At 39.7% G+C, this 17,382-nt stretch overlaps 1 protein-coding gene across 6 annotated transcripts in view; it reads left to right on the forward strand.

The window, feature by feature from the left end:
• Positions 1-17,382, forward strand: part of LOC137291761 (probable global transcription activator SNF2L2) — a 28,128-nt gene that overhangs the window by 9,651 nt on the left and 1,095 nt on the right. For 4 of the 6 annotated variants that reach the window (XM_067823272.1, XM_067823276.1, XM_067823274.1 and 1 more), the window contains exons 8-33: positions 524-697; positions 1,284-1,469; positions 1,851-1,883; positions 5,464-5,594; positions 6,280-6,346; positions 7,263-7,378; positions 7,670-7,802; positions 8,308-8,471; positions 8,766-8,943; positions 9,508-9,636; positions 9,905-10,018; positions 10,192-10,305; positions 10,689-10,796; positions 11,415-11,548; positions 11,664-11,806; positions 12,222-12,409; positions 12,779-13,009; positions 13,262-13,339; positions 13,438-13,548; positions 13,859-13,969; positions 14,296-14,510; positions 15,323-15,428; positions 15,721-15,822; positions 16,538-16,697; positions 17,099-17,142; positions 17,280-17,363. In XM_067823272.1, the coding sequence (XP_067679373.1) occupies positions 524-697; positions 1,284-1,469; positions 1,851-1,883; positions 5,464-5,594; positions 6,280-6,346; positions 7,263-7,378; positions 7,670-7,802; positions 8,308-8,471; positions 8,766-8,943; positions 9,508-9,636; positions 9,905-10,018; positions 10,192-10,305; positions 10,689-10,796; positions 11,415-11,548; positions 11,664-11,806; positions 12,222-12,409; positions 12,779-13,009; positions 13,262-13,339; positions 13,438-13,548; positions 13,859-13,969; positions 14,296-14,510; positions 15,323-15,428; positions 15,721-15,822; positions 16,538-16,697; positions 17,099-17,142; positions 17,280-17,363 (3,354 nt within the window). The remainder of the gene's footprint in view (positions 1-523; positions 698-1,283; positions 1,470-1,850; positions 1,884-5,463; positions 5,595-6,279; positions 6,347-7,262; positions 7,379-7,669; positions 7,803-8,307; positions 8,472-8,765; positions 8,944-9,507; positions 9,637-9,904; positions 10,019-10,191; positions 10,306-10,688; positions 10,797-11,414; positions 11,549-11,663; positions 11,807-12,221; positions 12,410-12,778; positions 13,010-13,261; positions 13,340-13,437; positions 13,549-13,858; positions 13,970-14,295; positions 14,511-15,322; positions 15,429-15,720; positions 15,823-16,537; positions 16,698-17,098; positions 17,143-17,279; positions 17,364-17,382) is intronic. The other 2 variants (XM_067823275.1, XM_067823278.1) reach the window with 1 other exon arrangement.

The raw sequence follows: 17,382 nt of genomic DNA on the forward strand, positions 1-17,382 counted from the left end.
CTGATGATACGATATCAGATATGAAAAGGAACAAATGTGAATTGCAATTGCTTTGGGTCTGTTTTTTGGCAAAACTATTAAAAATGTTTAGCAGTTTCTTACATTTTTACAGACTACAGACAACAATGATTCTGTTTATCCCACTTGAAGAATACATGTTAGTATTTCTGACAGAATAAAACGTACTTTATAAGGGTGTAACAGTTTCTTAAACTCATTTTAAGCAAAGGTTTCTACAAAAATGGGTTCATGTAGGTATTTAGGCAGATACACAAGAATGATGTCCTTGGGTCTGGGACGGTGGGGTAGCCCAGTGGTTAAAGTGTCTGCCCATCATGCTACTGACCTAGCTTTGATTCCTCCCATTAGTGCAATATGTGAGGCCCATTTCTTTAGTCTGCCATTGTGATATTGCTGGAATGTTGCTAAAAGCAGCATAAAACTAAAATCGCTCACACACACTCAGGGGGTCTGTGTCATATTCCATGGGCTTATTCTGACTCACTAGGTGTGTTGTTTTCAGGAATACCTGAACGCAGTGCTACAGCATGCCAAGGACTTCAAGGAGTTCCACAGGAATGTGACAGCAAAGATCAGCAAGCTGAACAAGGCAGTAATGACATACCACGCCAACACCGAGAGGGAACAGAAGAAGGAGCAGGAGAGAATAGAGAAAGAGCGTATGAGACGTCTCATGGTCAGTTGAAGTTGAGCATTGCAGATGATTGCATAGTCAAAACTTATATTTATTTATTTAATTTATATGAATATACTATGCTTGTCATAAGAGGTGACTAACGGGATCTGGTGGTCAGGCTCAATGACTGGTTAACATGTCATCGGTTCCGATTGCACAGATCAATGCTCATATTGTTGATCACTGGATTTTCTGGTACAGACTCGATTATTTACAGAATATTTCTGGGTGTGGCATAAAACTTTACTCACTCACATCCTAATTTCTGAAAGGTTGTAGAAATGAAATGATTAGTCTGGGGCGCCGTGGGCGAGCTAGTGATCTAGCAAGGTTGAGGTGTTGGGATTGAACCCACCTGTGGCCGGGTGTGAAAACCTTGGAGTGAACTGATGAGATGGCTTTAAAATGTTTGTTTTTTTGGACACTTGTGCAATTTATTTTGCCTCTTCTTCAGTTGTTGCATCATCATTGAAATGAAAGCATTGGACACTAACCAGTGTATGTTCGTGTCATCGACCACTGGCTTGGCTTCAGTCATTGTTTGATGACTGTTTGATAGTGAAATATGTTTCATTCTTCCTCCTAGGCTGAAGATGAAGAGGGTTATCGTAAGCTGATTGATCAGAAGAAAGACAAGCGCTTGGCGTACCTGCTCCACCAAACTGACGAGTACATTGACAATCTCATGAAACTGGTCCATGAACACAAGGAAGATATCCGCAAGAAGAAGAGGCACAGGAAGAAAAAGAAGAAGAAGCTCAAGGTTCCCAAGGTAAAGATAATCATGAATCTGAATTGAATTCAGTTCCATAGAAATGTTAGTGATATTTATATCAAGGGTGCAGTGAATGTGGTAATGGATGACAAAATAAAGAATATCAGTTCAGGATTTAGGAAACATGTTTTACAATATTTTGTGCAGGAAAATATTTCCAGATCAATTCTTAATTTCAACACCATTTTACACTGTTCATGTGGTGTTTCGTTAGCACAGACAGTACCATCAAAACAAAAGTTTGCTAACAAACACTCACATTCAAGGAAAGTACAAGTAGTATAACAGACTAACATGCACCCGATGTAAGTTAGAACTAAGACAGAGTGCCTTTGGGGCACCATGGTTGATTATTGATTTGTGGTTAAAACTTTCCAGGAAGGGCAGAGTGGCGATGCCCTTAAGGAAGGGGTAAGTGTAGCATTGTATCGAGCATCCTCGAACTGCCGCGGCCGTTTCATATCCATTCTCTGATGTAGAACTGTCCCCACTGACATGGTATCAATTCTTACTGGTTTTATTCAAACATTTGCTTCCATGGATTTTAGATACATGCCCTGAAACCATTTGAGTATTTTGAAATGGATAATTGGTGGCCAAACCATTTAGGTCAAAATTCTTATTATTGGTTATTCAACTTAAAGAAAATTAGAATGCTATACACCTTGGTATTTTAAAAATTGTGTATGCTCAAATTATCTGAATCTTACAGTCTGAAGGGTTTGACTCATCGCAAATATATCAATGTTAAAATGTCATTTGTCTTACAAATTGTAGTGGTTGTGAAATACATAATGAAGAAAATACATTGTCTCAGCTCTGTAAATTCACTTACCAATATGCACGTTCTCAAGGCTAATATGGTTGTCTACAGGCATTGGACAGCACCTTACCTTCTGAACCATTTATCAGCCAATTTTATGATTGAACGAATAAAAGTAATTCAGTAAGTTGGAGCATCTTTGGAGCCATACTTCGGGCTCATTTTTTTCATCCAAAACATCAGTGGCTTAATTCCAGTGGAAGTACAGATGAAATCAGAACTTGATGGAGATGAAATGCCACAGGATTCGAGGATGTGTATCTACATGCTTTACTAATCCGTAGCTCCAGAATAGCAGCTGCAATGTTAATTCCACCTATGTCATGCTCAGTTTATTCATTAATCCAGAATTTTGTATATTGTACCAGTATTATGCTCAACCCTTTTCTGTTGCTTATTACAGAAAGTAATTTGAATTGCCATCTTTATTCCGGTGTAGGAAGTGATAGATTTGACCTTCCTGCTGAAATGTTTGTGGCAGTATGTCATTTTGTGTATCGAGTCCATTTTGTGTGTGTACTTTCTGTGATCCATTGGAGTTGTGGTTCGCTTCACTGCAACTGTTGTGCATTTGAGAGGACAGATTTATCCCTCGTTCTAAATCAGCATTGTTGGGAAATGTCTTTGAATGCCAGGAATTCTGTGGATGAATATTATGCTTTATCTGGCATGGTTGTAACTCCAGAAATCTGATCTTCAATGTTCATATGATCATAAATGACTTGTCATCTCTTTTGAAATGTTCACCACCACTTTGGGACATGCTGTTGGCCTGGTGACCTGCCGCCATTTACTCAAACTGTGACTGCATGTCATTATCTAATGGCTACATTAATATCATAGTCTGGTGACATAAAATGGAGAGGCTTTCAGTGAATGAAAAACTTAACTTAATTAGTCTGTTTCTAATAACACTTAAGAATGAGACATGTTACATGATTTACAGCTGTCTGTCAAAAACATTATCATTGTTCAGCGATATACGGCACAGAAGCGTTATTCTTGGGTTGTATTGTGCAATTATGAACTAGCTGGTTGTATGTCTGTGCATGTTACTGAGCAGAAGTCTGGGGAAGTAGGATATTATGGGGTTAGAAAACTAGAGTAGAATTTGTAGATGGCTGTTGCCATCGGTGAATGTTTATCTGTTTGATTGATGTTTCTGAACATGCCATAAAATCAGTGCAGAAATCCAAATGAGAATCTACTTGCTGCATTTTCATTGTATTATGTTTTCTCTACTGAAATGAGCTATGAACGTTAAGAAATCTTGAAATGATGTTCATTCTTTTTTAACAGTCCACTTGGCTAAAGACACCAAACAATGGTGATTTGTATCGCATTACAGTGTCAAACAAAACAGAACTCAAAAACTAAATTGAAATATCTATGGACTAGTTGTATGTGGCCATAAGTATCTACCCATGCTTGTATGGTCATGCGTTCTGTTGTATGTTCATGCGTTCTGTTATATGTTCATTCTTCTCTGGGGCAGTGAGGTAGCCTAGTGGTTGAGGCATTCCCTCATCATTCCCAAGATCTGGGTTTGATTCCCTACATGGGTACAATGTGTGAAGCCCATTTCTGGTGTCCCCTGCCCTTGATATTGCTGGAATATTGCTATAAGCGACATAAAATTAAACTCATTCATGCTCTTACCTTCTCGAGATTGAAGAAAAAGCCTGAGAATGTGGATATAGTATGTCTATCAAACACTCATAGCTGAATAGAATCTGCAACCAAGAGCTAACTGGCATCATACTTAGTCTCCTGGGATGGGACAACAATGTGACTACAGTCACTTCAAGGAGTATAAAACAATAGGTCTTGTAATTCCCTGTGTTACAATGCCAGTGGCATGGTCAAGTTACCTTACCAACAAGGCTCACTTGGAAATCATGTAGACACTTGCCTTTTATGATCTGAATAGTATACAGCCATTGATAATATAGTTTCTCACAAGTAACCTTGATGCCGGGAGAATCAGTTTCACTTATTGTGACTCTTTTAAAACTTAACAACTCATGTCTAGTTAACCCTACCAGCTATCTCTCTGATTAAAAGTCAAATTTGGCGTGGATAATGCCACTGTTTTATCATTCGTTTAATCTGATTTTATTACTTTACCTAAACCTTTTACAGTATCCGGTCCTTCGTCTATTTTCCATACTTTTTGGTAGTTTGATGTCAATTGTTTTGCTGTGAAAAATGTACATTTAAAATTAAGTGATACTTTGGTTGGGGTTTACTGAATGATACACATTGTACTTTGGGAATTTCCTGTTGATATTACCTGGCTTTGTGAAAGATTTTTTTGGGAATATATTTTCAATAGAAATCAGTATCAGAAACTGGAGCTGCATGATGCCTAAAGAAGAAATAGTACCTACTGAATTTCATGTATATATTAGATGGCTTTGTGAAAGAAGATATGTTTTAGGGGAATGTAATTTTGTTAAATTCAATATTAGTATCTCCAATAATAGCTGCATAGCCTGTAAAAACTGTTTCTAAATTATCAGTCTAATATTTCTGCTGCTGAAATCTAACCCTGTAATGACTTTAGACAAAAGAGTTTCTGTACGGCCTACAGATGGTGCTTTTTACATCAGCCTCTTATTACTGAACAAGTATATTTTACTACTAGTACATTTATTTGCTTCCGTTATTATTTGCTATGGTAGTAGTTAAAAAACTAAGATTTACATTGAAGTAGAATTAGACGTAGAAGTTGAAACATCACAGGTAGAGGATATGAAAGCCATATAGCTTGTTTCACATCCTTGCCTAGGCTGTGAGTCACATTGAGCTGATATGCTTGATTCTACTGCATTTTATCAAGTAGATCATTTGACTTTTGAGATGAGACTTTCTTAGATATAGTCATATATAGTCATATGCAGTGTGTGATGCATGAGGTTTCTTCGTGTGTTGTTAAATAATTTCAGCATTTTGAGATTTAAAAGTTGTACAAGATTTATAAATTCCAGTAGCCCATATTTTTAGTCTTTTAGAATTTTCATGGCACATCTGCGGAAGTGATTCTTGAAAGTGTATCAGAATTCATATTTTGCAGTAAAATCTGAAATGCTTACATTTGTAAATTGCAGATAACCATAGCCATGAGCAAGTTTGAAATGCAGCATGTAATGGTTTTCCGTATTGCAGGGTCTGGACGAGAGTTCCAACATGAGCGAGATCCATGTGACCGTGAAGGAGACTGCTACTGGGAAAGTGTTGAGCGGGGAGGATGCTCCAACTGCTGGTCAGCTTGATGCTTGGCTAGAACTGCACCCTGGGTAAGTAGATATCTCTCAGCTTCTGGGGTGGTAGGTAGCCTAGTTGTCAATATGTTGGCCTGTTCTCCCAAAGACCCTGGTTCGAATCCTCACATGGGTACAACTGTGTGAAGCCCATCCATGGTGTTCATCGCCATGATGTTGCTGGATTATTGCTAAAAGCAGCATAAACCTAATAAAACTGATAGTCAAAGAGTGAGTTGCCCTTTTCTCAACTCTCAGCTTTTTTTAGCTCCATTTATTGTTTTGCCACTGGTAGAACTACACTCGAAAAGTGTATTCATGACTGGCTCACATGTACAAGGGACTTAATGGTTCGTAGCTCCATCTTGATAAACTTTACACAGAGGCATGCTTCTGCTGCTTGGAAATTGAATATACCCAAGAATCCTCAACATATCAGGACCATGTTTGATGAGTCCCTTCAGGGCTAAGTGTCAAAAATCTCTGTCACTGTCCTCCTATAGTGTTGTGGAGTGGAATACGTTTCAAAGATGTAATAGCTTTTAACTGCCAACTTTTGTATATGGCACACAACTTTTGAAAACTTCCATTATTGCCAGTTTTGAAGGGGAGATCAATTTCCCGAGCAATGTTTATTTACTTTAAAAGGTTTATCGATGAATGTCTGTATTCATTGTTTTTCAGTAAAGAGTGTTATTTGAAATAATTGTTTTTGTTCCAGTTATGAAGTGGTGCCCACAGAAGGAGGAGAGGAAGAGGAAAATTCAGAAGAGGAAGAGTCTGAGGAGGTAACCAGTTAACTGACTGGGTCTGTGGAGCCTTGTGCATAACATCTCTCTCTATGCACAGTCAGACACCGGGCTGAATTGATCCCTCAATATACCTTGTAAAATGATTAAACTGTGATGGACAGTTATTGCATATGACCTTGTTGATTTCCCAAAAATCCATAAACCTTTGTAAGGAGCATTTCTACCAAACAGTGGTTGGCTTGGTCAAGGCTCACTTACAAGGGTGGTGGGGTAGCCTAGTGGTTGAAGTGTGTGTTTGTCATGCTGAAGACCCAGGGATCAATTCCCCACTGTGTGGTGTTCTGGTGTCCCTACTGTGATATTGCTGGACTATTGCTAAAAGCAGTGTAAAAGTCCAAAATGCAACATCACTAAACGAGACCACATCGCACCTGTACACTCATCATTACACTGGCTCCCAGTCAAGTTGTGAATAGATTTCAAACTTCTGTGCAGTGCGTATAAGTGTTATCATAATCAAGTTCATTCATATGCTTCTGAATTTCTCACTGATGAATCCCCCTACCAGAGGAATTCCCTCCCTCTCAGCATAAAGCAATTTTCCACATTGGAAACTTTCAAAATTGAGTTGAAAACTTTCTTTTCCAAAGCCTATTTCTAAAATGAATCTGTTTTTCCTTATCCCAATTCATGCTTATTATGCTTATCCTGCCTCTATGCGAAGATAGTGGAACGCTTGAAATCTCTTGGCGTTCCCTTCTAATTAAAGTAGACGCACGGTACACTGAGCCACCTTAAGCCTCCCTTTCCTGCCAATACAGTCGGTGACCATCCATGCTTGTCACTCTCCAAAGTTCCATAAGCCTGACTTCAGAATTCCCTATTTCAAAGTGGTTTTGTAACTAAGGTTTTGTTATTTTTGTTGTTAATGTGCATTTGTGTGATGTTTCAGGACTCAGAAGCTGATGAGCCACTTCCACAGCCTTCTATATTGACTGAGAGTAGACCTGGGACTATAGCCACAAGTCCAGAAAATCTAGACGAGGAGACTGCCAACAAGATTATACAGTAGGTTTACAACAGTGTTTCTGCAGTCTAGGGTCTAGACTTTCGAAGCCCTTTTAGCGCTAAGATAGCCATAAGTTAATGTTAATGCATGGCACTTACGACTATCTTAGCACTAAGATAGTCTTAAGTTAATGTTAATGCATGGCACTTACGACTATCTTAGCACTAAGAGAGCTTCGAAAATTTGGGCCCAGGGAGTTTAGTTTGCAGGCATAGCTTTCATAGCTTTAAATTCAAAGTTTACAAATGCAATATGAACATACTTTTTATGTATACGCTATGCTCTTTCAGACAGGCGTCTTCTAAAGATGAGGATGATGAGTACAAGAATCTAGAAAACTACTATGGCGTTGCTCACACTGTGAGAGAAAAAGTGATCGAACAGGCGACCATCTTGGTCAATGGAACCCTGAAGGAGTACCAGGTTGGTTCACTCTAGTAGTGTTATTAGTGAGTGGTATTCACTTGATTTTCCATGATAAATGTGTGGCAAAAATGTTTGCAGTTGGAAATGAGACTTAGTGAGAAACCTTATAACATATGTTCAGCGTTCATTGATAGTGTCTAAAGTAGTTTTGCAATATAAGCAAAGCTAAATTCATTCAAGGCTGTGTCAACTCATCAACAGGTTTTATCAACTGGATACTAACAAATGTACATGAACATTTTTTTTATGATATTGGCAAAAATGTTTGTGCCATGAGGGAAGGGGTTAGCTCATGTTTAATGCATTCATTCGTCATATCAAAGACCTGGCCTGTTCATTTCCCCCACTGGGTACCGGTAAAATATGTGATGTTCGTCACTGGTGTCCCCTGTTGTAATATTACTTTAACATAACTAAGAGGTGCATTACTCACTATTACTGAATGTAGACGTCTCACCTTTCTAGTGACGTTTTTGTTTACATTTTACTTCTCACTTCACAGGTGAAGGGTCTAGAATGGCTTGTCTCCCTATACAACAATCACCTAAATGGTATCCTTGCTGATGAGATGGGTCTAGGGAAGACCATTCAGACCATTGCTCTGATAACATACCTCATGGAGAAGAAGAGAGTGAACGGGCCATTCCTTATCATTGTACCGTTGTCGTAAGTATGACACTGCTTTTAACTGATTCACCCTTGTTCTAGTGATGTGAAAATACCACTGCGTCCCTATCACTCAAAGTGCAGAGGGCAGCATAAAACAACAAGCAAAAAGTAAGAAAATACCACTTCTTGAATCCTTGATCTTTTTGATTCAGTCATTCTTTTGGTGCCATTTATATCCTGTCTTGTTTCTGAAGAAGTCATATGTTTTGTTCTTTGAATATTATCCAAGGTGTGCAAGTTTGATAGGAAGTGTAGTAGAAATTGTATTGTATCTTCATATCTTTTCTGCAGAACATTGTCCAACTGGATCATAGAGTTTGAGAAGTGGGCACCCTCTGTCATTAAGATCCCATACAAGGGTTCACCACTGGTTAGGAGAAACATTGCCCCACAGTTAAAGGGAGGCAAGTTTAATGTGCTCCTGACAACATATGAGTACATCATCAAAGACAAGGCTATTCTGTCCAAGGTAAGAGAGATAATCAATTCATGGTCACAAGAACATGTTTAGGATTGTGACTGATCAAAGAATATCATGCTCCAGTTTCATGAAGAATACATTTCTTGCTCAGGGCTCGATAAAATGCTTATGTACAAAAAGGGAATAGCAAATTATGGTCCTGTTTATCTCAATTCATTTATACTTCAAGCTTAAAAACCAGCGATTGTTACAACAGGTGGCATACTGTATATTTGTACACCACATTGATCAGAGCTCATTTGTCAATTATAGTGATCAAAGCGCAGACTGCAGTATGTTGTATACTCAGTTGTTTTGTCAGATGCCTGACTCTCTCCTTGTTGTGTAGTTGCGTTGTATACTCAGATGTTTTGTCAGATGCCTGACTCTCTCCTTGTTGTGTAGTTGTGTTGTATACTCAGATGTTTTGTCAGATGCCTGACTCTCTCCTTGTTGTGTAGTTGCGTTGTATACTCAGATGTTTTGTCAGATGCCTGACTCTCTCCTTGTTGTGTAGTTGCGTTGTATACTCAGATGTTTTGTCAGATGCCTGACTCTCTCCTTGTTGTGTAGTTGCGTTGGCGGTACATGATCATTGATGAAGGTCATCGTATGAAGAACCACCACTGCAAGCTGACCCAGGTCCTCAACACACACTACATCGCCCCCCATAGACTGCTGCTCACCGGAACCCCACTCCAGGTCAGCCACAACCCTCTCACAGGAGCGGGGCCATTAACATCAAAGATTGTCATTGAGATGAATCTGTATCTGTTTGTGCATTTCATGCAAAGGTTTGATAACTGTAAAATGTCATGTGAAACTCAGAACAATGGTATGAGAGTTAATCTTATGATACATGTAATACTCAATAACATTTTTTGACAGAGCTTGGGTAAGTGCATTCTAGTGAACTGTTGCAGTTCATATTGTGTCGTACCTGTAATTTTGATTGTGTTTGTCTCCACAGAACAAATTGCCAGAGTTGTGGGCCCTCCTGAACTTCCTCTTGCCATCCATCTTCAAGTCCTGTGCCACATTTGAGCAGTGGTTTAACGCTCCTTTCGCCATGACAGGAGAGAAGGTGCGTATTGGAATCTAGATAACTTATTGTCTTCCTGTAACAATTGTGTTAGACTCGCTTCTCTCATACATGTCAGGATGCTGTATTCTGGATTTATCATTATCTTTGCTTTCAAAGCCATACCCAATTCCTGGACAAGCTTCTTTTACATGTGTGTGGCTTTGTGTGGTCAGGTTGAGTTGAACCAGGAAGAGACCCTGCTGATTATCCGACGTCTCCACAAGGTGCTTCGACCCTTCCTCTTGAGACGGCTGAAGAAGGAGGTGGAGTCTCAACTGCCTGAGAAGGTAAACATTTTTGTCACACGGATCATTGAAGGCCACCTTAGAGGTGGCACACGGTTGTACTCTTTCATTTCAGTCATCACAGTTGTTCCTTCTGACCTAATTAAACTCTTTTTGTCCATCAATATGTACACCCTTGTTTCTTCTATTCATAGTGTAGTGATATGCCTGAATATCATGTGATCTGTAATGTTTGCAGTTGTCTTCAAACAACAAGAATTAATTGTTGGAAGAAATAAAACTACATTGAAAAGAGTTGGTCTGTTTCCTTAGCTGATTTTGTAATACCTAATGGTTCTTCATTACGCCACACCCCGGTGCCTCCGCGATGTAGCATAGCTATAAGGCAGTATACAACCATCTCTAACATGGGCTGACTGTTTCAGGTTGAGTATGTGATCAAGTGTGAGATGTCGGCTCTACAACGCTTCCTGTACCGACACATGCAACACAAGGGTGTCCTGCTGACTGATGGGTCCGAGAAGGACAAGAAGGTAAGACTGCAGGGCAGAGTTTAGAGCAGTTGGGAACAGTGCTTTTAGTTTCAGCTTGTGATACAATCATTTTGCTGATTGTTCAGTAGCTGTGTGGAGCTGTATGTGAGAGAAATAATTAACAATTTCAGTATAATTTCCATTTAACATATGGAAATGCAATAAAGTAACAGAATTTGCAGATTCAGTTGATATGTAGAGGTCATGTCAGTGGTATGTTATACAGGTATCAAATCAACAAACTGTGTAAGCATTGATCGTGGTGCCATTGTACAAAACAGCCTAGGACTACCTTTGGTCTATGTTAAAGTGTGGGAGTTAAGGTCACCTTATCGCTTTATACAACAGCACCCTGGAAGGATTTTCAATTGACTGTACAAACTGCTTTCACAAACAGCTGGTCAACATTTCACGTAGAATTACAAAGATAAGATCGTTTGCATCGAAGTCACTGGGCCCGTTCATTAGGCTTCCAAGTCACATTTAACTGACAAACCTTGAAAATACTGTATCACAACACCAAGCAGCATTATTTTCTACTATCCTCTGTAAATGTAAGGCCCACATGGATAGAAATCTTACTAAAGCTAGTGATAATTATTGGCTTTGTGTCTCCAGGGCAAGGGAGGAGCCAAACTTCTGATGAACACCATTATGCAGCTTAGGAAGATCTGTAACCATCCTTTCATGTTCCCTCACATCGAGGAGGCCTTCGCTGAAACAGCTGGATCACAGGGTGGAATCGTCACTGGGTGAGTCACTACACGCCAAATAATGCATCCTGTTTAGATGCAGGTTTCTTTCTGTCTTTGATTGTTGTACTGTGTCCATCCTGAGACTCATGCTTGATGTGTACACCTGTTTCAGCCCAGACCTGTACAGATCCTCAGGAAAGTTCGAGTTGCTAGACAGAATGTTGCCAAAACTGAAGATGCGGAACCATCGAGTGTTGTTGTTCTGTCAGATGACATCTCTGATGAGTATTATGGAAGACTACTTTGTATACAGAGGTAAGCATTGTTGCCTACATTCAGGGCTACACACTGCTTTGTATACAAAGGTGGGCACTGCTGTGTGCATTCAGGGCTAAGCACTGTTTTGTATACACAGGTAAGCGCTGCTGTGTGCATTCATAGCTAAGCACTGTTTTGTATACACAGGTAAGCGCTACTGTGTGCATTTATAGCTAAGCACTGTTTTGTATTCACAGGTAAGTGCTGCTGTGTGCATTCAGGGTTAAGCATCCTCAGTGTATATGACTGGGAATTTTTGTTTCAGTTGGCAATGTTAAGTATTCAGAGCAAAGCAGTATCTTCAGTTTAGGGATAAGCACTATTTTGTTAACAAAATGGGGTTACTACAGGGAGATGTTGCCTCTTTGTGAGTAGTATTCTCTCCTCCTCAATTTCACTGTAATATTTCCAGGTTTCCGTTACCTACGTCTCGATGGAACAACCAAGTCCGAGGATCGAGGTCATCTCCTGCACCTGTTCAACCAACAGGACTCCCCCTACTTTGTGTTTCTGCTGAGTACCAGGGCTGGAGGTCTGGGCCTGAACCTGCAAGCGGCCGACACTGTCATCATCTTCGACTCTGACTGGAACCCCCATCAGGTGAGGTGACCTTGTGTTAAATTGTAAGGATTAGTTGGCTAGGTCAGTGTTTTACTTATGGTTGATTACTGTGTTTGGTTGGTGAGGCTTGGTTAGTGCCGCATAAGTCACCTAGACTTTCCTGTTACTCATTCACTCCTGATATTTACAGGTAACAGGTATGCAGTTGTGAACAGGAAAACCCAGCATATTTAAGATTTTCTTCATATTCAAGTTACCATGGGGTAGCCTAGTGGTTAAGCTGTTCGCCTGTCTCAACATGGGCAAAATGTTAGAGGCCCATTTCTGGGCTAAAAGCAATGTAAAACCAAACTCAGTCTCCCTGTATGTTCAAAGTCATGTATCTAAAGGTATATTCTGTCCTGTCAGGACTTACAAGCCCAGGATCGAGCCCATCGTATTGGTCAGAAGGCAGAGGTGCGTGTCCTACGTCTCATGTCCGTCAACAGTGTGGAGGAGCGCATCTTAGCTGCTGCCCGCTACAAGCTGAACGTAGACGAGAAGGTCATCCAAGCTGGCATGTTTGATCAGAAGTCCACTGGCTTCGAGAGGAAACAGTTCCTTCATGAAATTCTCATGAATGAACAAAATGGAGAAGAGGTACAAATTTCATGAAGAATATGATCTCAATTATACATTGTATTACATGACCTTGATTACTTGACCTGATTTGAATCTTATGTAACACTTTTTCCAAAAGATCAAATATGGATGTTTGAGGTATGTTTAAGATATATGTTTAAGATGAGGTATGTTTCGTGAGATCAAGATTAACGTGAATTTGATATGGAATGCTGGGAATAAAATGTGACTAAATAGTCATTCACTCTTCAACTGTCTTCTTGTGTTCAGGAAGAAGATGAGGTTCCTGATGATGAGACCATCAACCAGATGTTGGCCAGAACAGAGGATGAGTTTGAAGTCTATCAGGTGGGTACAGAAGCTTATCATTAAAAGTCTGCATATTATCTGCACAACTTTCATCCTTAACAAGTAATATATGTATATTGCTTTCTTTACCTTCACAGAAAATGGACATTGAGCGACGTCGTAATGAAGCCAGAGAGGGAGGAAAGAGGAAACCACGACTGATGGAAATTGATGAACTGCCATCTTGGATTACCAAGGATGAGGAAGAGGTGAGTTCTGATGGATTTTGTCCCATGAAAGTTCCAAGTTGACACATATATCCCTCTACATGGTTATGGTGAAAACCCTGAAGATCTGGATTAGAATTGATCTTCATCAACCTGGCTTGTCATAAGAGGCAACTAAAAGGATTGAGTGGTCTGTCTTAGTTCTTTACAAACAATCATCTTATAGCCAGAATATTGCTGAAGATTGTGTTGAACAACAAACATATCCATACCCAGTGATTTTCATTGAATTGTACATGCATTGGTATCTGTAGTTGTTGGTGTTGACTGTCGTGATTTCTGTTGAAACCAGGTTGACAGGCTGACTTGTGAAGAGGAGGAAGACAAACTGTTTGGCCGTGGATCTCGCCAAAGGAAGGAGGTTGACTACTCTGATCAACTTACAGAGAAGCAGTGGCTTCGGGTAAGGCAACGTCAATTTGGGGATGAAGATGTTAGAGATATCTAGAAGATATTTGTGGTGCTGTTACAGCACTGAAAAATTACTTTCACTTTCACTAAAATTCTTGTGAATGGCCTTACAATCCGCTGTGTGAAGGGTTTTTATCATGACACAGAATTGTGTGGTTTTTGTTCAAATTGTCTATCCCGAATACTATAGAACAGTACTAACCACCGTCTGAAGTTGTGCAGTACTGCGGTGGAATTAAGATATGAACGTTTTGTCAAAAGACACAATTTGAGAAGTCACCTTTCAAGTTGATCATGAAGATAATCTGACTGCTTCAGGCTATTGAGGACGGCAACCTTGATGAAGTGGAAGACAAGAAGAGAGTGACAAAGAAAGGCCGTAAGAGGAAGCCTGTAGATGATGATATAGACCAGACGCCAAAAGTAAAGAAGAGGCGAGGTCGACCTCCAGTAGAGAAAATGACACCGAACCCACCAAAGCTGACAAAGAGGATGAAGAAGATTCTTGATGTTGTGATAAACTACAAGGATAGGTGGGTGTCATGGTGGATGTGATGTCATTTAATTACGTGTATTGATGAGTATCCTTAATCCCATGGTAGGCTTGTCCTAAGAGGAAACTGGGTATTAGGATGGCAAATGTCTACTGTGTAAGACGTATGTTGAGCAACTGATAATGATCTTGATCACTTGCTTCAAAGCATAGTTCCTGTGCTATCACTTATGCAGGGAAAAAATGTCTGTATTCCTGTGTGTGTGGAGAAGTGAGAAACTTTCCACTGGAGGTCATGTCTTCTAACATTACTTCCACAAGATATTATGGTAGATGTTCATGCACAGAGGATGCCACATCATGTTTTGATGAGATTGTAATAAGACGGAAAGCGTTTCTTTGCTATATTTATTCAAGAAATGGGTGGTGTTGTAGCTTAGTGGTTTAAACTAACTTGACAGCAAGTGTTATATAAATTCATGAGGACTTCCTTGAGACAGTAGCAGTTAGTTAGCCTAGTGGTTACAGTGTTTTTGGTTTAACCCAAAGATCCAAGTTTTATTCCCCACTTTGGTACAAAGTGTGAAGGCCGTTTCTGGTGTCCCCTGGAATATTGCTGGAATATTGCTAAAGCAGCAATAAAACCATACTCACTCACTTATTCCAAAAATGGTCAGTCATAAAATGTTTAACTGTCTTTTTGTTCCAGAAACAAGATTCTTTCACTGTCTTGCTCTTTTATACATTATGTACACTGAAAGCACTGATATCATGTTTTCTTCAGTGCATGGTTAAAATAACATGTGAAATAATACTCTTCATTGATCTTGAGTATATTTTCACTTGTTTCAGTGATGGTCGGGTGTTGAGCAGTATGTTTATGCAGCTGCCATCAAAGAAAGAACTTCCTGAATATTATGAAATTATCAGGAAAGCTGTTGACTTCAGAAAGATAAAGGTATGTAAAAGAACTGTGAGCTCTCGCTAAAGACCACAAAAAGCTACCAGTGAAGTTGCTGATGATTAGACTTGCATGGCAATTTAAACTGTCATCCACGAATTGGCTGTATCAATGTAAACTTAAGAAGAATGCTAAAGTCATATGAATTTATTATCCCCGAGAAGTTAAATAGTCATTTGAGCATACACTAGTCCACTGACAGGGATAAGATGATGTGCCATGAGCTATTTCATTTCCATACAATGTATAAATGTGTATTGTTCATTGTTGTTTCCATGTCTTGTTGCAGCAACGCATTGTGGACCACAAGTACCGCAGTATAGACGACCTGGAGAGTGATGTGATGTTGCTGTGTAAAAACGCCCAGGCTTACAATGTTGAGGGATCAGTGGTAGGTAGACAGGAAACTCCATGAATTGTTGTGGATCTTTGGTTGAGAGACCGGTACCTCAGTGCAGCGTTATCTCCCCTGCCTATTCCCAGGTTTACAATGTTGACGGATCAAAGGCATGTAGCAAGAAAACAAAAGGTTGTTTCATTGATTTGGTGAATCTTTGTTTGAGGGAGCTGTAACTTAAAGCAGAGTTGTGTCCCCTGGACATGCCAGGACATGCTTGTTTCTCAGATTGGCCTCAGAAACAATACATATTCTATGAACATGTATTCCTTCATGGAAGTGGTAAACAGTAAACAGTGGTAAACTGCTTAGCCCAGTGGTTAAAGCACGTGCTCACAATGCTCAATGCCCGGGTTCAATTCCTCACATGAGTATAATGTGTTAAGCCCTTTTCTGGTATCCCCTGCTGTAACAGTGCTGGGATGTCGTTGAAAACGACATAAAAATCAACTTGCGTACTCACTAACTGTAATTCAACTAGTCAAGTAGAGGTGGAAAACATCCATACATTTGACTGAAGTGAGGATGGGCATCGGTGTCTGAGTTGGTTAAAGCACTGTATTTGGTCATTCAGTGTTGCAGCATCAAGGCAAGCTGGGAAATGAGTCTTAAATTTTAACACTGTGATGACTTAAGTGCTTTTCAGTGTGAAACCAAACTAAACCATCTGTAGATTGATCTGTTGCTAACCAGATTGGTTATTTTCCAGATCTATGAAGATTCCATCGTGCTACAGTCAGTATTTACAAGTGCTAGGGAGAGGTTGGAGAAGGAGGGCATGGTGTCGTCAGAGGAGAGCGGAGGAAGTGAAGATGAGGAGGATATGGATGACAAAGACGAACAAGATGATGATGCTGATGATGACGACAGTGAGTAGATGAACTGCATAGAGACAAGTCATATGATTTGATGTTATCTGAATGCATGGACACAAATCATATCTGCACTGTTCTATTTCTGCTTAATGCCTGCAATGTTGGTAAAAGTGAACCATCCACTTGCACAGGTACTTTGATTAAAGTTGTCAAGGCAAATATCCATTATTGGCATCGTTCATAAGAGAAAGTGTTGTATGAATTCATGAGAACATCCTTGAGATAAGAGCAGTGGAGTAGCCCAGTGGTTAAAGCATTCGCTCATTATGCCCCAAGCCCTGATTTGGTTTACCACTTGGGTGTTATGTGTGAAACCTATTTCTGGTGTCCCCAACCATGATATTTGTCACTCACTTCTTGAGATACTAACTCCAAATTTCTTGGGTTTTTTTCAGGCCAACATGTGAAGAAACACAAATTGTCTAAAGACAGCAAAAAGGTTAGTTTGATATGTCAGTCTATGATTAGTCATTTCAAAAATAAATTCATATTTTTCATATTTTGGTGGAAAGAATTTGTTAATTTGTATGCAGCATTGTGACCCATACAAGCTATACAATATGGTAATTGTTACAGACTCCAAGTAGCAAACAGAGGGGGCCAAAACCCAGGAAGGCAAAGGCAAAGCCAATTATCAGTGATGATGAATCAGAAGAGAGTGTATGTATCTTTGTTTACA

Source organism: Haliotis asinina, chromosome 7 (genome assembly GCF_037392515.1).
Source record: "Haliotis asinina isolate JCU_RB_2024 chromosome 7, JCU_Hal_asi_v2, whole genome shotgun sequence".
Classification (NCBI taxonomy): domain Eukaryota; kingdom Metazoa; phylum Mollusca; class Gastropoda; order Lepetellida; family Haliotidae; genus Haliotis; species Haliotis asinina.